Raw genomic sequence first — 18,711 nt, 5'->3', positions numbered from 1 at the left:
CCATTGACCGTCAGAATTGCGTAAGATCACGATTTTCAACCTAGGTTCGCAAAGTATAAAACGTCAATTCGTCGTCGATCGACCATTGATCGATCGCGATTTCATAGGGATTTTGGTCGACGAGGGGATAGGAGATCGGGTGGGGCTTCATTGACGGAAAAATATGGCAGCTAACATAGGTTTATGGGTTGAAATGAAGGTTTTTAAAGTTTTAGTTTTATTTCAAAATTTGTGTTTTCTTTTTTTAAGTATATAATTTTAATAAAAATGTTAAATTTATCAGAGTGTTACATGTGCCACTTAATGGAAAAATTAACACCGTTGATGACCCAAGTATCTAAATAGGTAATGTTTGTAACGTTAGACACATAGATGAATCAAAAAATAGTTTAGGCACCTGCTTCGGAGAAGCTGTACAATTTGACCACTTATTTTGATATTAAGCCTATTAATAATATTAATTTCTAAAATAAAAAAAAAATTGAGGATATCTTGTTAATATTGTTGCATTAGTTATTTATGAATAGTTATGATGTACGATATCTTTAATATATGATTTTTTAATATATTTGGTAAAACATTATCTAGAATATTATTTTTTTTTATCAAAAATGTTAATTTTACTATCTAATTTCTAATAGAAAACGTATCGTCTAATATTAACATTTTTGTAAAAAAAAATAATATTTTAGATAAAATTTTACTGAAAACGTTAAATATTTTAAATAATGTCTAATATTAATATTTTTAATAAAAAAATAATATTTTATGTAATTTTTTTCTTTATTTAGTTTCTCAAAGTCCCAAATGTTAGGACAATCTTGGCGGCTCTGCACATTCCCTAATATTCCTTTTTTATCGTTACCATCTCTTTCGTTCTCTCAAAATCGTTCTAAAAAAAATGGCTGCTCACCGTAGTGAAAACCTCTCTTTCTCTCCAGATTGTGACTTGTCTCCTCCGCACGATCGCCGGCTCTCAAAACACGTCCGTGACAACGTTCACGGCAACATTTATCTCGACCCTGTATGCATTTCTCCTCCCCCCGGAAAAACTTTAGCCGTTTCTAATGATTGTTTTGGTAAAGTGCCTTACATACGAGTAGAAAAAGTTTTTAAAAATTTTAATAGGAGCCGTGATTCTCTTCACTGTTTCGATATACTAAATCAAATTTCTTATTAAGATTGTTACTGTTTTCAATTTTCAATATTCGTTGACTGGAGAGTGAAGACCGAAGAAGAATACTGTAGCTGATTTTTTTCATCTTAATAAATCATATAAATAATAACATATATTTTTAAAAGTTTATTTTCGCTGCAGCTCTCTTTGAAGTTTATTGACACCGAGCAATTTCAAAGGTAAGCTGGTTTTCATTTCGTTACTGTTTTAGCTTCAATTCAGATCTCATTTATTGATATTGTTTCTCTATTTTCATGATACAGGCTTCGTGAGCTGAAGCAACTTGGTAAAGTTGATTTTCTTCTTCTTTATCATTTATTTTGCCCATGAGAATGGATGTTTTTGAACTGTGAATTGCATCAGATGGATATGCGTGATTGAGATGGTTGATTTATAGCATATAATATAAATCAGTGTCAAAGAAGTTTTTATATGATAAATTTTGAAATGGCTACAGATTTTTGTAGTTGTTACATAGAAAACTAGTAATTTTTATGATTTTCAGACCTTCATCGAAGTCTTTGTTTGGGATAACGAACACATCATATGCTTCATAAAAGTAAGGGACCGGGTTTTTTTATTTGTGTTGAAGTAATATTGATTTACTATAAAATTGATTGGAGAGTTGGCGTTTTCTTCATTTGCATGCCGTTGCTGGGATGGAAATGAAATGGATGAGTGGTCAGATTCAATACTATAGCAAAACTATCTATTTCTTTACACTTTTTCTTAGCATAAATGCAGCATGCTTGGTCTTCATTAAAAATGATGATATGATTCATCAGTTTCTATGATAAGTGGATATTATACTTTATTATGTTGTTTCTTGTCAGTTTCATTGATCCCCGTTAGTAAAATACTATTCTATTCAAAGCATCTTGAGTTGTTCACTTGTATTAGACTAAACAATGGCATTCCATTGCTTTGGTGTTGATTTTACCTAAATCTGCACAATGTTTATTTTATTTAATTTTCCATAATTCATTGAGCTCATATGCAAGGTTGTAACTCTCTGATTTTACTAACTATTAATTTGTTTCAGGATTGGTACACATGGTTTACCCAGGGGCTGTGCATTCCAGGTTTGAGCATTCTCTTGGTGTGTATTGGCTTGCAGGTGAAGCTATCCAAAAGCTCAAAACCTATCAGGTATAAAATCATTTTTATGCTATTCCAGTCTACCATAATCTATGTATATATTCTCAGATGCACTTGTGTAGGGTTCGGAGCTTGGTATTAATCTGTTTGATGTTCAAACAGTGAAAGTTGCAGGTAAAAACTTGTTGCCCTGGAAAGTTCTTTTAATTTAAATTGAATTGGTTCTTTATGGGATTTTGTTACTCCAATTGTAGGACTTCTACATGATGTAGGCCATGGACCTTTTTGCCACTTATTTGAACGAGAGTTTCTCCCCAAAGTTCTTAAAGGTTTCAAATGGTAAATAAACAAATTTTTATGTTGCATTATTTACTCCTTGCTTTTTTTTTCATGTTATAATATTAAAAAGTTGATCATCCGGTGATCCCACATGTATATATGTAGTATCAGTCTGACGTCTTTTGCATAAAATGATATTTTGATAGTTAATCAGTACATTGCTTTTCTTCTTGTCTCAGTTAATGTTAGGGCCTTAGGGGTTGAAAAATGTGGTTTTCATCCATTATACACCACAGCTATTTTCTAGGGCTCATGAAGAAATGTCAGCGAAGTTGATTGATCATATTGTTGATGAGCACCATATTGATGTTGAATCTGAAATGATTAAAAGAGTCAATGTAAGTTGATCTTGTTAGGAATTTTTCATACACAATTTTCTTTCTTTCTTTTTGGTTTTTTGTGATTTTTTTCTTTGGCATGTCTAGAATCCTCAGAACTGGTGTTATATGCAGAGCCATTTGAATTGATGTAGCAAATATTTCCAAATATTCTTAAAAGTGTATTTTTGAACTACTAATTCCTGTGTTTTTTGAACAATCGTACTTAACTATATAATTTCTTTCTTTTAATTCCTTTTGTTGCCATTAAGCATACACTGAAACTTTCCTGGTATCTACATGTTTTTTTCTTCCTCCATATATCCCTATAGTTTCTGCTTGCAGCTTTTCCTTTCCGTTTGATCCTTACGTTTATGATAAGTATCCTTGAATAGGCCCACTCAAAAAACAAGGGGCTCATTAATCTTTATATGGGAATGAGAAACAATTTTGATTTCCTGTTGCTGGATTGATTTTAATCCATTTTCATTTATTTCCAGGAAATGATACTAGCTAGCTCTGAGTTTGCACTGCCAAAAGTAAGTGTTTATCTCTAACATCTATTTTTTAGGGCATATGTTGATCATTGGATTTCCCCCCTTCAGTGTTGGGAAAAACTATGGACGTTCTTTATTTCTTTTCTTTATCATAGTACGTTGACTATTTTGTGCTTATTTTGAAGAGTGCAAAGAACAAGCAATTCTTATATGATATTGTTGCAAATGGTCGGAATGGAATTGACGTGGATAAGTAAGTTCATATTAATTATTTGTCCACATCTTCAATCCAATTTAATTTCCTATTAACAACGTGAAATTTTACTTGTGTAGGTTTGATTACATTGTCCGCGACAGTCGAGCTTGTGGATTAGGATGCAGTTTTGATTTCCACAGGTTTTTGCTAAATATTCCAGACATTTAGCTTGTAACTTCTGTTATCAATAGATGCATTAAAAAGCAAAAGGATAAATGAAAGTTATAAGATTTCTTCTGCTAGCATTATATGCATACTGCACCACCTGCAGGTTGATGGAGACAATGCGAGTTTTGGGTGATGAGATCTGCTATCGGGCTAAAGACTGTTAGTATCACCTGTGTCATTTATTTGCCAAGTAAAAGTTTACTTTTACTTTTAGTCCTTTTTACTAACTCCTGCTTAATATTGGTAATGAGTGCTAGATCTTAGCATCTACAAGTTATATGCTACTCGTGCTGAACTTCATCGAACTGTGTACACCCACTCTAAAGTGAAGGTATTCACAAAATTAAATTTTTACCATATCATCTTCTCGATGTTTTCTCTCCTCTTTTCTGTTGTGTCATTAGTAATGTAGGCTTACTTATTATCTGATGTAGCAATGTCTCATTTCATTTTACTGCAAGCGGTTGAGCTTATGGTAGTAGATGCTCTTTTGAAAGCAAATAGTTATCTAGAAATCTCATCTTCCATTCAGGATCCTTCTGAGTACTGGAAGGTTGGAGAACATGCTTAGCATACTTCTGTAATCCTAATAATTTATAGTCCAAATGAATAACATGCTTTGCATTCTTTTCTTCTTTGATTTCAGCTGGATGACTCAATAATCAAAACTATTGAGACAGATCCACATGAAGAACTTCGAGAAGCTAGGGATTTGATTCTGCGCATTCGTCGGAGAAATTTGTATCAGGTGGAAAAGCTTTGCTTAATTTACACTGTCTTTGTGTATAATGGCAGCATTGCAAATCACCATGCACTTCTGATTTCTGGGTTCTTTTTCCCCATTGTGTGGAAGACGGAACTTATTATATAATGGTTTATTTTCTGTGGCAGTTCTGTAATGAGTATTCAGTTCCAAAAGACAAATTAGAGCATTTCAAAAATATCACTGCACAGGACATTGTTTGTTCCCAGGTCCTTATCATGATTTTTTTTCCCATTGACATGTGCATGATCTTATGCATCTGTTCTTAAGCCAAGTAGTCTCCAATATTGACACGATGCAATTTAATTTTAACAGAAAAATGGAGTACTGCTAAAAGAAGATGACATTGCTGTTAGCAATGTCAGAATTGATTTGACTCGTGGAAGGCAAAATCCTCTTGAAAGGTATTATGAGGCCTTTATATGCTCAATTTGAAGAGGCAAATATTTTCATTGTTTTTCTGGGTTTCATCTTTGGCTAGTCTTTGATACTTTCTTTTCCTCTTCATTTATTTGCACGTCTACTTGCAGCATCAACTTTTTCAAGGTACTTAAAATCATTTACACTGTTATATATATATAACATATATTTTCCTTTTGTTTGGCTTATATTTCTTAACATTTTGATTGTTGATAGTAGTGAATACCCAGGAGTTATTATGGGTGTTACAGGTGTATACGATGAAACCGTGTTGCCTTTTAACGGCGACGCAAATATAAAAACTGGACCTATATAAGCTACTTAACAGAGGAAATTCCAAACTATATTGCTCCGGTTCTTTATTTTTCTTGAAGTACTCGTATGCAACGCTCGTATGATATGGGTACAAGGATATAATCTTATAACCACTCTCTTAATTTATAGAAATGTTATAAAAGAGTTAAACATACATGGTGTCTGACACTCTCACTCGAGTCGAGTAATATAAATTCCTAAATTATGAAGTCTGGAATTGGATCCTGATATTGTTTAGGCATTTGAGTTGTTTCATGCACACACAGGATTACGACAGTGAGGAGAAGTTCCCCATACCAGACGATCGCATTAGTCACTTGCTGCCTTCATCTTATCAGGATATGATAGTGAGGGTGTATTCGAAGAAACCTGAACTGGTCCGTGAATTCAAATGAAATTATTGTTATACTTCTCTTTTCCATTGGTTTAGTCACAATAGATTGTTCTTTTTTATGTACTCGCAAACAGGTAGCAGCTGTCTCAGAGGCATTTGAAAATTATCAACTAAAAGTCTACGGAGTTAAAGCTCAAGTGCACGATACACCGGAGAAGAAGAAACGGCACATTGGTACCGACACATCGAACAAAACGGCGTAAATGCTACATAGAAAACGTATTAATTCAGGTATCAAAATGTGGAATATTTGTCAAATCCGGTAGCTAAATGATAAAATTTTATACCTATGTTTGAGTGTGTAACATAAGCGTGGTTTACGAGTACTTGAAAAAAAACTAGGGTGTGGACAAGGTGAAGATAGGATAGTACAATTATATATCAGGTTAAATTACATCAGGGATCACTTAATTATGGTTAATTCTTTTATCACTCAATTAGAAATAAGGCATAGTATAATTAATATATTCAACCTTTAATTTTTTTTCACATTTTATCAATTTAGTTTATTTTTTAAAAAATATCCCTCGATCCTAATTACTGCGTCATGGCTGGCCTCTCTCCCACAAGAAAGTAGGGATGGGCATGGGTCGATTTTTTTGTCCACCCGACCCGACCTGAGAACAAGGGAGCCTCCACCCGAGACTCGACCCGACCTGACCAAAAAAAGAGTTCACTCGAACTCGGACCCGATCCGATATATAACTTAGAAACCCGATCTGATTCAACCCGAAATAATAAAAAAATATTATTGCTAAATATATAGAGGGGTATTATTATAATTATTTCTAAATATATAAGATAAAAATATATTTTTATCGGGTAGGATATTTTTCACCCTAAATCCGAATCCGACAGACCCGAAACTTCAATTTTTTTAAAGAAAATCTGATCGGGTCGGGTTCGGGTCTCATGTCCATCCCTACTTGAGAGCGGAAACAAATTATTGTTCTTCGTTCCCTCTTTTAATAGCTCTGATTATATTTTCCGAGAAATTTTTCATAAATCAAAATATCGTCGAACTTCTCTAATTCTGACCTAAAATTCTAACCATCGGATCATCGTGCAACTTTGAGCACGACTCCTCCTTGGTATTGCGAACCTATCACTGCTTCAATCTCTTAAATAGTTGGGTAGATCTGCGTAAAAAATATTTAACGGTCCAATTATATCAATATTTTCACTTAAATTAGTTTTTTTATAGTTGTATCGTTTATACCATTGAAATTTGATTTCCGTTTTAATTATATCACTGGGCCGTTAAATCGTTAATAGTCGGATTAAAACGACTTCGTTATGGTGAGGTATCTATGTCGACAACCGTCAGTCACGTCGATAGGCGTCAATCACGTTATTGTGTCGTTAACGATTCAATGGAATAATTGAAACGACGAAGTTCAATGCTATAATTGACAAAATTAAAAGTTTAGTGATATAAACGATACAACGTCTAAAATTTGGTGACGTAGTTTACCCTTAAATTTATATAATCTAAAATTAAATCAAATTAAAATTATTTTTTGAGACGAACCCTCACCTATTCCAGGATAATTGGTGAAACAATTGGGGGCATCTTGTCTGGTTCTGTGACTACCCTTCCAGGCTCCTCTTTAAAATGTCAAAAACAACCCATTTCTTTTGATGTTCGCATCACTGCTTTGCATTAAGTCAAGAAAGATGGAAAACTTCACGTGCTTCATTCAGTTTGAGATCGCCAGTGTTAAATTCATGGGAAAGATAATGGTTTTGAGGGTCGCTTTCCCCTCTTCCTCTCACGGCACGCAAACCCTAATTGAATTCTAAAGATGATTTTTTTTTAAAAAAACACATAGGTAAGTAAGCTCGAAATTTTTGTCCTTCAGATTGTAATAATAATAATATCAATTAAACTAAAAATTTTGTGTTAATACCAACGAGATTGGTTCAAGTGATAAGCAGTTTGATATTGCTTAAGCAAGTCTCAAGTTCGAGTCCTTCTGTATGCAGAAAATTTCATTTGAGAGACACCCATCAAAGTCAGGTGTGTGATCAAGTTGGTTTGGATTAGTCAAGGCAAAACCTTAAGAATTAGAACGGGCATAAAAAAAAGATAATCGATATAGAGCAAGCACATTTGATTGATTGGTCAAGTTACTCATCTTTATTCATTCGTATTAATATCAAGATATTGCTCTTACTATATTTTAAATTTGCTCTTAACACTACTCTAAAATCTAGCATGCATACATATTGATCTTAATTCATTGTGAAAGGTGGGAAATTATTATTATTATTTTTTTGTAAAAAGGTAAGAGATGAATTTTGATTGGATAAAATTTATATAAATTTTATTGATTGCGATTAAATTATATATTTAAAAAATAAATTCAATTATTTTATATTGTCAAAATATAACTATTTGTACTTACAGTTGATAAAAGTAAAATGATATTGCGTTGACAAATATATCAACACTACTTAAAATAAAAATAAAAATAAAAGTATACCATTTTTGAAAGGGGCAGTTTAGTTTTACTTACAAATACAACCAAACAAAACAATTTAAAGAAAAGGTAAATTTGTCTCATAAGTTTATAGTAATTGAAAAACCAACTACAATTAGAAAGATAGAATCAGCAGCAGAAAGGAGCAGACTCTATATGCCCCTCCCAACAAGGCTTTTTGTTAGCTTTAACAGAAACAAAATAAAGACCCAACCTTTCATTTTCCATATATATATATATATATATATATATAAGATTATCATTGACTTATTGTTTGTAGACTGTTTTGAACAGAGACCCGTAATAAGTAATAGCTCAAACAAGAGAATTTTAGTGAAGAAAAGCTAAGATCATTGAATCATATTCGAACTGTGAAATGCAGATAAGATTGAATTCTCAGATCATTGTTTTTAACATTTTCAGTTTTCTGTACTGTGTTAGGTTGAGTTATCTTCACTCTAAGAAGATTGTCCATAGAGATGTCAAAACCAAAAACATGCTCCTGGACAAGACGCGTACTGTGAAAATTGCTGATTTTGGTGTTGCTCGACTTGAGGCATCGAACCCTAATGACATGACTGGAGAAACTGGAACACTGGGTTACATGGCGCCAGAGGTATATCTACAGCTTATATGCTTTCCTAGAATTTTCAAATGCAGGGTCTTCAATATAAAGTGTGGGGCAAGATGGTTGATCCTTGATCATAAACCCTAAATTTTTCTAAGCATTGTCTATATCTTATGATCTAACCTTGATAAATATGAAACTGAGACAGGTCCTAAATGGCAATCCCTACAATCGGAAGTGCGATGTGTACAGTTTTGGTATATGTTTGTGGGAGATATACTGCTGTGACATGCCATATCCTGATCTTAGCTTCTCAGAAGTCACATCTGCTGTTGTTCGCCAGGTAAATTTATCTATCCCTAGTCATTTTCTGGGCTGCAAAAAACCTATATCAGGTGTTAATATCGGATATGTCAGACACGGAAACTTCAAGAAAATGAATCGGAACAACATAGGCAACAACTATAAACCGATATGATTTTATGCCGATCGTATATTATATTTTACCTAGACTTCTTATTTTCTAGAGTAATCGGATATGGTTATGAAAAAACATAATCATCTAGATATATTAAAGAACTTAGAAAATATTAAACATACTTGAATCTAATATTCAACTTTTTAAACTACAGAATCTGAGGCCAGAGATACCTCGTTGCTGTCCAAGCTCGCTTGCAAACGTAATGAAGAGATGCTGGGATGTTAACCCCGACAGACGGCCGGAGATGGACGAGGTGGTGTCAATGTTAGAGAGTATAGACACATCCAAGGGTGGGGGGATGATCCCACATGATCAACCTCAGGGTTGTTTGTGTTTTCAGAGATATAGGGGACCTTGATATTTTTCCCCTTAACCCCCCATTGAACTTGAATTAAAAGAAAGCTTTCAGGGCATAGTTCCAATTTATTAATATATATGTATAGGAGGAAATTGTGGTGTTTATTATTCAGTAAGAAAACTTTGGTGTAGTTCATCCCGACTTCCAGTAATCCCGACTTCACGGTCTGGTTCAACTAATCATATGAGATAATCAAGTGCCATGTGTTGACACCAGCAGCAAGCAATAAAATCGATATGAAGAATATATACATACATACACATCCTAGATGGATTCAGAGAAAAATCAAATGGTAATACTCTTGAATATCAAATATTCAAATATATTTAAAATTTGATTCGGATAGCAGTATTAGATATCCAAATCTATTATTTGAATTATTTTAATGATTCAGTCAAAAACATTCTAACTCGTATCTGAAAGAAAAAATATTTTGAAATCAATCCCAGAACTGCAATATGCATTAATACATTAAAAACAAATAAGATGTGAAGTTTGCATATCGATACTTACTACTGATTTTAGGAACAAAAATTTCGAGGACCTAATCAACTTTATAACATATTTGATCACATCCTTACTTCAATGCCTTCCTTCAATAAGTGTGCTTTTACAGACTGAACGGGAACCTAAAACACAATGAATCAAAGAATTGTTATCAAAGTTTAAATTTATCTAGTTATCCATCAAGCTGGGTAAAACTGAGATTGTAAAAAATTATTAAATAATTACCTCCTTCCTATGGAAAATACCAGCAGCAAGAGCAGCTGATGCATTTGTTTTCATGAATACCTCCGAGAAGTGTTCAACAGCACCAGCGCCACTACTTGCAATTACAGGGATGCAGACAGCATCGGATATCAGCTTTATTAAATCAATATCAAATCCTTTTCCTTGACCTGTAAAGTCAGCAAATAGGCATTTAAACAAACAAAAGAAGAATAGACAGAAATCACAAGTATATAATATTAAGTCTTCTGTAATTTTGATGACCATGGACACGTTTAATAATAAACCAAAAATGACTATTTATTTATCAGAGAAAAAATGGCATAATCTGGTTATTGTCAATAGCACTTGACCATCTGTTGTAAATGTAAAAAAAATGACTCTTGATGAAATTTTAAAAACAAAAAGAGCAATTATTTCACTGTTGTCAAGGCATGCTCCTAGCGTCTGTGACTGCGCACTACAAAACAAAAGTGCCTCAGACCTTTTGGGCGAGAACCATTTTATTAGGCGCAACCTTATTGCACCTAGAGTCCTAGGCATGTTTTTTTGTAAGGTGGTAGGCATAAAAAAGTCCACCTAATTGAAGTTCTCTCTAATTTCTTTAATTTTTTACTTATTTCCTTAGATATACCTTTAATATCAAGAAGAGAATAGTATCAAACTCAATCAAGCATGCATGATTGAAAAACACTTCAGAGTTTACTATCCATACTATTGACGCACATAAAAACACACAAATATATACATATATATATGAATATTGCGCTTTACTCACTTAGGCTAGCGCCTAAAGCAATGAAAGAGTTCTAGCACCTAGACACACTTAACAACACTGGATTATCTGAAATGTTAATGTCGTGCTATTTACTTGTGAAGGGGAATTATGAGCGATGAGGAAATTGTTTATACCGTCACAATCGATACAGTTCAATAGTATTTCTCCAGCTCCCAGTTCTTCAACAACTTTTGCAAGCTCATAAGCTCCAATTGGTCGACCTTCTCGTCCACCATTAACCTTAGGAACATAAAGCCATCAAGCATATGCATAAACTAAAGACTTCTGACATATAAACGGAAAACCGATGGATATTTAACCATTATGTATTATTCATGGATACATTAAGCAGCTAAACAATCTGTTCAAATGTGACACGACTGAAGTTGCTACAGTTAAAATGCAGAATGATATAGTTTTACCAGTGTATGGTTGAGGCAGGCAGCGACTACTTTGATTCAAGGATACATATCATTTCTTGTTTGGTTTTCTTATTTAGATACCACTAAAGGCAACATTTCAAGCGCAGTGTGAAATGGCATGGAAGATCTGCATGTTGGGCTTTGGAAGATATCATTCTATAATTTGATTTCTATATTAGAGTACTTGAATTGAACTATAGAATAGAAATAGTCTGAGTGCACCATTGATGCTATTGTTCCTTGAAGCATCGCATTATTTAGTTTGCACCTTCAAGCTAATTGCCTTTTCCTGCTGTTGTTTTTCTTAGACATGTTAGAGCAGTTAGATTTTATCTAATTTTCAGGATTTATATGATCGTCACAAACTTTTAATACATATGCTCCCATTGTTTATTATTATTCCTTTCTCTCAACTCTCTTCGTTCTTCATCATGTTACTCCAACGCTACATTTTTCCTGGAGGTGTCTAATATATACTTGAACATGGATATAATGCTGAGAACTTCCAAACGTATGGGAAAACATAGAATAAATAAAGCATACACGTGTTAAGAAACATCCATACTAGACTTGAATCCTTGTGTCTGAGTAACATACTCATGGTTGAGATCCGATGCCCATCGTCATGCATTTTCTTTATTCCTTAGCCGTCCCCATCTAAATCCTACGTTCGGCTTCTTCTCTCATCTCATCTCCCCTTTAAAATTCCATACGCTATTTTTAGATATTCTGGAAGATCAGAAAACTACTTAAGCCAATGATTGCCCATTGATCTGTGAAATTGGGCTGACATGAATGGATGGTGGATGCATTTGGGTCATAGGCATTAAGTCTGCTTTTTGATTGGTTGTTAGTCTTATGACTGATTCATATTTGTTGGTGGGAATTCGTTGTTCGATGAGTTCTTTTTTGGTTTTATAGGTGTTTGCTTGCTTTGAATAAGATCTAATTGTATGATTGGTTTAACGCACACCATTAGTTTAAAAAAAGCTTCGTAGATAAGCGCTTTATCAGAGATAATGCAAAAAGGCAGAGAGCAAAGAGAACCCTACCGTACACTGATACCAAGCATATTCTTCTCCGTTTGGACCTGACACCAAAAAGGACCATCCTAATCAGTCTTGAGGGGGGGGATCTCTTGTTCACACGCAGCAGAATTTTCAATGGACAATGTAAATTTCGGATGAATGGTAAATAAAAAAAAAGTAAAATCTTTATTTACCTGGTTTTGTGACCCGTATAGTCTTGAACTGCACATCATTAGGACCTTTAACATACACTCTACGAGGATCAATGCTTACAACCACTGCCTGTCAAATAAACATTAAATCAACTCATAAAAAGTTCATTCTTCTTACTGCAAATATGATCAAGTGGCCAAAATGATATGTCAAAATTTCGCTTACAAGATGTAATAGCAAAAATTAGCAACAAGACTAACACCAGTTGAATGGGTAAAAAACAATGATCATAATTTTTATTACAACACGTGCTCAAAGTATATCTACACACGGGTATGAGGATTTGACCTCCTAAATGCATGGAAAAAATTGAACATACAGTGTTTGACAAGAGTATGTGTCCAGCATACACACCCGAGTCCAACACAACTATCATCCATCAACAATTTGTCAGTTCCTTTTGTTCTTTAACATTTTTTCCTCTAAAAAAATACTTTATCATTTTATAGTAAATATAAATAAACAAGAGGGAAAAACTTCAAAATCAGCCCATAGAAGATTAATAAAATATACATGGATACATATTTGAGCGGGCATCTACACATCAAAAACAAGAACAGCAATCACCTGATTTCCATAAACGTTAGAAATTTGCTCTAAGCTGCTCTTTCCTGTCTTTACCTGAAAGAAGCGTTTACAGAACTATTAGTAATTATACATATGCACGTGCATAAACATCTTAACTCCAAATATTTCAAATTTTAAAGAGGTCATATTGCACACTTTGGTTTTTATATATTCTTCTGCCGCATAAACTGCATCACTTCCAATGGATATTTTATCAGCCCCAGACCTAAAATACTCTGAAGCAACTTCCAAACTAGAATAGTACCTGAAAAAGAAATATTGAATATACATCTATGATACACTTATTACAAAATTGTGCCAAATACAGAAAGATCACTGAGAACTGCAGAATCAGGGAATGCCTAATAAATCATTTGAATTAAGTCTTAGTAGTAATACATATGAAAACCAGATCATAGCATAAAACAGAGGTACACCTCCCATTTGCATCAGTAAAATCTCGTATACCACCTCCAACTGTTAGTGGGACAAACACATTTTCTGATGTGTGCCTTAACACCTGCAATGCATATAACATAATAAATATACATACAAACGCTAAATAAAATTAAAAATTCCAAGCTGAAATATGTTTATAATCAAATGCCAAAAACCTGCAACATCGGTAAATCGCCTAATGGGAAGTCTCGGAATCCAGTAATGTTCAAAAAGCTGACCTGAAATTTGAAGTACAAAAGAAATCAATAATTCAAGGCATAAAAGAAGCTCTGCAGAGGTTAAATGATTGCTGATATTGCAATATAAACAAAACATTCTCAAAGCTATAAGCATACCTCATCAGCCCTATCTTTGTAATACTGTCCAGCAAGCTCTACGGGCTTACCAAGGTTTCTCACCTATAAAAGTTTTTGAAAAGTTAAAACGGCATCTAAATCCAAGTATTAGAATATAGGAGATCAAGAAGAAAACAAGCCAGCATAATTCTACTCCAATATCCTCTCATCGAAGGTAACATCCACTTTTATCATGTACGGCATCTTGAATTCGTTATTCATTTATAGGCAAACTTTAAATTTGATTTAGGCGTTCACCAATCCAAAACTAAGATCACGGAATTAGAGCAATGAATGACCTCTGACTCACCTCATTCTCTTTTGTATGCTCTCTTACATCATACTGGTCTCCTTTGGTTACAACAAGATCCCCTTTATCATTCGTCCTAACATCAAGACAAGCAATTACCTGAATAAAATAATTTATCACTCAGCTACGAATCATATGAACCACAAAGTCATTAATGTACTCATTTAGGGCTATGTAATTACCATCTAAAACACAAGTAGTGCATAGAAAATAAAATCAAGAATAACATCCAAAATAATTCAAGTTTCATAAACTATTACCCTCTTAGCAAGTTTTGAAGCCTTCCCCTGAGTAGGCTTCTGAGTCAAGCAAATCATTCAGATAATTAATTGGATGAATAAAAACTGATAAAAGTTACCAGATGAACTAAACCAAGGATACAAAGACTACCTTTGCACCCCGTGAGTTTGGATTTAGGAACCTTCTCAATACAGAAAGACCAACATCTGAAACAATTTTATCAATGTAGTCGATGGTCAAAAAAAAGGTAAGCTCTTATGTCTGACATTTGTTCAGAAAAGAAATAATCTTTTGCTAATCTACAAAGATACTTATTTATAAATCAGACAGAACAAATAATGCGTTGAAAAAGAAAATGGATGGACCAACTCTCTAAACTAGGAGAATCAACTTAGCAATTCTGCTTTTGATGATCTTCATGTACTCATGCTGATATCGGAAATCTTATTTTTATCATTATTAATTTTTTTTCTTTCACGATCACAGAAAACTGAGAAGACAAAATTAGAGGGAAACATTTTTAAATTACAGGTATGCATGTGAACAAGCCATTCCCATGCCAATGAGAAGGAACTTGCACAATTTGAAACTGGAAACATGTGAAGACAAAAATAAGTATTAAGAGCTCAAATTTCTTGCCTCCACTCTTCTCTGGATGGAATTGAACTGCATGCACATTTCCTCTTTGGATAGATGCTATAAAATCATCACCGTAATTGCATGTAGATGAAACCCATTCTTTGTTATCATCTGACTACCAAAAATATGACAAAATAGGATACCAAAGAGCACAAATTATGCTTTTTGGAAGCTTTTGCAATAGCGCATTGATGAGCAAATGTTACAAAATAATTACAAGGTAGACAAGGAAGAGCATACTGGCATGGCACGATAAGAGTGAACAAAGTAGACATGGTGGTCTCCGACGTCATCCAAAATTTCAGAGTCTTTAGCAACTTGCAAAGCGTTCCAGCCAATATGTGGTACTCTAAAATCATTCGAAGAGTTGAACCGCCCAACCACACCAGGTATCAAGCCGAGACCATTCACTGAAACAAATCACCATGGAGTAAAGTTGAAAAGTTTAAAACTATAAAAGAAACAAAACCATACTACAAAGAAAATATCCAAAATTTTATTTGTTTGCGAAAAGAAGATTGAAGACTAATTGTATTTCCCTTTTCTGCTGCCAATTCCTTCTTCCTCCTATAATAAACCTATTCTTTAAGTTATCTATGAATATCTATTTATAAAATAAAAATAATAATGATAGTTAAACCACCAAAAGAAAGATGCTCATTAAACCGCATAACCTAACATAACATGCATTCAGGAGAACAGTTAATGCATATTTTCTACGAGTGAAGAAATACTATTAAGCCCTAAGCATTAATATCATATGTTTAGATCTTTCAAAGATTTACAATAAAATAGGAGTTTTTTTTAAAATTAACCTGGTCCATTCTCTTCACTAGACTCAAAAAGTAGTTGAAGTCCCAGACAAATGCCTAGAAATGGGCGACCATTTTTTATGTAGGTACATAGTGCTTCAGCCATCCTGCAGTAAATTAAAAATAAAAACTCAAAACTGATCATTTTAACTAAGAAGTTAAATTTTGATCTAAACGAAAGAGATAATTAGCTATCATTAAAAAGATTGTAGAAGGAAAATTTTCAGACAGTTACAAAGTGGCATATCATTAGAATATTTCTTCAACTTTTATTCGAGGTGATAAATAGATTAAGTGCAGTTTCGCAAGTCATTTGGCGAATCAATATAAAGTCAGATGGTTCGCCAAATAAGTTTCAAAAGCTCAAGGATCATCCAAGCAGATTTGATCTCTGATTCACTATACTTCTCTAATTAAAATAATTTACAAAAAAAATTATCAAGTTACTACAGAACCTTCTGATTTATCATAAAGAAGTAAGGTCCTATATTAGTTCTTCCACCATTTCATATCCAAAATCCATGTATACAAAATAGTTCTAAAAGTATGTTCAAATGACCAAAACGAAACAGCTCGAAATAATTATTTTTATTAAAAAAAGGTCATAAAAACTAATACCCAGTCTTGGTCAATACATCCATGGCTGAAGCAAATGCTCCAACACCAGGAAAGATAAGGCGATCTGCATTCAAAATGTCTTTTGGAGTTCGCACCTACATTTGAATTCCAAAGAAATAACACATTTATTACTTATTAAGCATACTTCATTGAAATGCAATTAAACATAAAATGATACAGATCATAACATTCTTAAAACTATGCCACCAATCCACATACTTCAAGCAAAGGAAAAATGAACACGATAACAGAAACTCCCTATGAATTTTCTTTTAGCGGAAACAATTAAAAATATTTTGCAATTTATAAAAGTATACACGTATTTTACTTGGACATAAGATAAGTGCCCATATGGGCAATCATATCCTATATCCATGTCTGAAAATGTGTGATTACCGGACATGAGTACTTAAAGAAAACTGAGGAAGCGAACAACTATTGAAAAGAAACATGCTTGCGAGTTGAGATAGTTCAACACTATGTCTCTATCTACTATAAAGTTTACATCAGATTCTTATCCTAAACTGAAGTTACACTCTTACAAAATTGGATGTAAACATTTAATCAATCTGAATAAAGTGTTAAAACTTTTCAATGAATAAAATTACCAATCAATTAAAGAAAGTGATAAGTAAGCTAAAATGACTTACATCCTCTATCTCAAAGCCAAGATACCGAATCGCATTCCTTACACTCCGAACATTTCCAGCTCCATAATCTAGCAAAGTTACAACTGAACCTACAAGAAATCCAAAAAATAAAGAACTAAAGAAACTAAATAATTCCAGTTGGAGAATTAGAAATAGGACCAAATTCATTCAAGAGAGTACCAGAACTGGAACCAGATGAAGCGCAGGTTACAAGTTTTCTAGGAGATCTTGATTTTAGAGTACTTTTGTGACAGTTTTGGGGGAGGTTTATGATAGAAGATTGTGATAGAAAAGAGAACGGCAATGATGTTGTTGCGAAGCTCGTAACGGAAGCACATGCCACTGTCTCCATTGCAGAACAGTGCGTTTCACCGTAACAAATTCCTATGAATCGTTAAAGGCCTTAGAGGTGGCGAATTGAAAGAAACTAATTGATCATGTCCAGAACTGTTTCGAGGAAGCCAACGTCAGAGAAGACTCCAATGGAGGCGGCAGCAGAGGTGGCCGAGAGCTTATATACTTCTCTTTTGGAAGCACGATGGTTTACAGTGAGAGTGTTCTTTGAAGACCTCTTATGAAGAAAGAGGGAAGATCGGCCGTCAGCGATGATTCCGCCGCCAAAAAAAGGAGTGGGAAACAGCTTCGAGGGAAAAAAGCAGCAAATGATGAGTTGATGCTACAAGTAGGGTTAAACTTGGGTTTGTATTTTATGAGTAATTTTTTCGGGTAAACTATACTAATGACCACTCAACTATAACCCTTTTTCATTTTAACCATTATTTTTATTTTTTGTCAATCAGACCACTCAACTATTTAAATGCATTCAATCATGCTACTTCCCGTTAATAGTTAATGAAAGTGCTGACGTGACAGTTAGTAAAATTAGTATAATTACATATTTGGTCACTCTTACTTATATATTCCATCTAGTTGGTCCTAATTTTAATAAATTGAAATAAAAATAATCTTCCAATGGGATGATACCATATGTCACCATTCAATTTGATGATTAAATTTATTTATTTATTATAATTTAATATATTTAATTTCTATTAATTAGAGGGTGACACGTGTCATCCTCAAGTGAAAAGAAAATTAAAGAACAAATGAGGGGTAGAAGAAATAAACCTAGACCTCTTGGATGAGAATAAAAAAAATAAACCCGAATGAAAAGGGGTTATAGTTGGGTGGTCGTATAATTTACCCTTTTTTATTATTAAGTTAAGGTTACAAAGTAGAATTTGATTTAAATACTTTTAATTATTTCATCTCTGTTG

The 18,711-nt window shown here is 33.5% G+C and overlaps 3 protein-coding genes across 3 annotated transcripts; 2 read left to right on the top strand and 1 right to left on the bottom strand.

Annotated features, from left to right (window-relative positions):
• The first annotated feature begins 836 nt into the window (after positions 1-836).
• On the top strand, positions 837-6,165 carry LOC120181629 (deoxynucleoside triphosphate triphosphohydrolase SAMHD1 homolog). The gene is made up of 19 exons (XM_039186720.1): positions 837-1,024; positions 1,319-1,356; positions 1,441-1,463; positions 2,220-2,326; positions 2,398-2,449; positions 2,530-2,614; positions 2,862-2,952; positions 3,432-3,470; positions 3,614-3,681; positions 3,762-3,824; positions 3,956-4,011; positions 4,110-4,183; positions 4,313-4,405; positions 4,499-4,600; positions 4,744-4,824; positions 4,931-5,019; positions 5,146-5,161; positions 5,617-5,727; positions 5,819-6,165. Exons 1-19 carry the CDS (start codon positions 902-904, stop codon positions 5,945-5,947), a joined length of 1,440 nt encoding a protein of 479 aa, XP_039042651.1. The 5' UTR covers positions 837-901; the 3' UTR covers positions 5,948-6,165.
• Positions 6,166-8,587: 2,422 nt separating this feature from the next.
• Positions 8,588-9,687, top strand: LOC120181645 (serine/threonine-protein kinase STY13-like). The gene is made up of 3 exons (XM_039186733.1): positions 8,588-8,843; positions 9,004-9,138; positions 9,428-9,687. The coding sequence occupies exons 1-3, from the start codon at positions 8,604-8,606 to the stop codon at positions 9,632-9,634; spliced, it is 582 nt and encodes a 193-aa protein (XP_039042664.1). The 5' UTR covers positions 8,588-8,603; the 3' UTR covers positions 9,635-9,687.
• Positions 9,688-10,049: 362 nt separating this feature from the next.
• On the bottom strand, positions 10,050-18,116 carry LOC120181586 (imidazole glycerol phosphate synthase hisHF, chloroplastic-like). The gene is made up of 19 exons (XM_039186678.1): positions 17,615-18,116; positions 17,435-17,523; positions 16,785-16,879; positions 16,170-16,273; positions 15,595-15,764; positions 15,355-15,469; positions 14,866-14,921; positions 14,736-14,774; positions 14,476-14,574; positions 14,166-14,228; positions 13,986-14,048; positions 13,809-13,891; positions 13,528-13,636; positions 13,372-13,425; positions 12,786-12,873; positions 12,616-12,653; positions 11,276-11,381; positions 10,367-10,533; positions 10,050-10,263 (listed from the first exon to the last, which is right to left on the bottom strand). Exons 1-19 carry the CDS (start codon positions 17,784-17,786, stop codon positions 10,204-10,206), a joined length of 1,770 nt encoding a protein of 589 aa, XP_039042609.1. The 5' UTR covers positions 17,787-18,116; the 3' UTR covers positions 10,050-10,203.
• Positions 18,117-18,711: the final 595 nt, after the last annotated feature.

This window comes from Hibiscus syriacus, unplaced genomic scaffold (assembly GCF_006381635.1).
Source record: "Hibiscus syriacus cultivar Baekdansim isolate YM2019G1 unplaced genomic scaffold, ASM638163v2 tig00112530_pilon, whole genome shotgun sequence".
In the NCBI taxonomy this organism is placed as follows: Eukaryota; Viridiplantae; Streptophyta; class Magnoliopsida; order Malvales; family Malvaceae; genus Hibiscus; species Hibiscus syriacus.
This window is presented reverse-complemented; position numbering and strand designations above follow the sequence as displayed.

What these genes read in the sequence shown, in the direction of transcription:
- LOC120181629 (XM_039186720.1), top strand. Translation starts at nt 902, where the DNA reads ATGGCTGCTCACCGTAGTGAAAACCTCTCTTTCTCTCCAGATTGTGAC. An exon ending in GTTCTTAAAGGTTTCAAATG is followed by an intron (nt 2,615 to 2,861) that starts GTAAATAAACAA and finishes GCTATTTTCTAG; the next exon opens with GGCTCATGAAGAAATGTCAG. An exon ending in AGGACATTGTTTGTTCCCAG is followed by an intron (nt 4,825 to 4,930) that starts GTCCTTATCATG and finishes TAATTTTAACAG; the next exon opens with AAAAATGGAGTACTGCTAAA.
- LOC120181645 (XM_039186733.1), top strand. Translation starts at nt 8,604, where the DNA reads ATGCAGATAAGATTGAATTCTCAGATCATTGTTTTTAACATTTTCAGT. An exon ending in TGGGTTACATGGCGCCAGAG is followed by an intron (nt 8,844 to 9,003) that starts GTATATCTACAG and finishes AAACTGAGACAG; the next exon opens with GTCCTAAATGGCAATCCCTA. An exon ending in CATCTGCTGTTGTTCGCCAG is followed by an intron (nt 9,139 to 9,427) that starts GTAAATTTATCT and finishes TTTAAACTACAG; the next exon opens with AATCTGAGGCCAGAGATACC.
- LOC120181586 (XM_039186678.1), bottom strand. Translation starts at nt 17,786, where the DNA reads ATGGAGACAGTGGCATGTGCTTCCGTTACGAGCTTCGCAACAACATCA. An exon ending in TTCATCTGGTTCCAGTTCTG is followed by an intron (nt 17,524 to 17,614) that starts GTACTCTCTTGA and finishes GATTTCTTGTAG; the next exon opens with GTTCAGTTGTAACTTTGCTA. An exon ending in ACTCTTATCGTGCCATGCCA is followed by an intron (nt 15,470 to 15,594) that starts GTATGCTCTTCC and finishes TATTTTTGGTAG; the next exon opens with TCAGATGATAACAAAGAATG.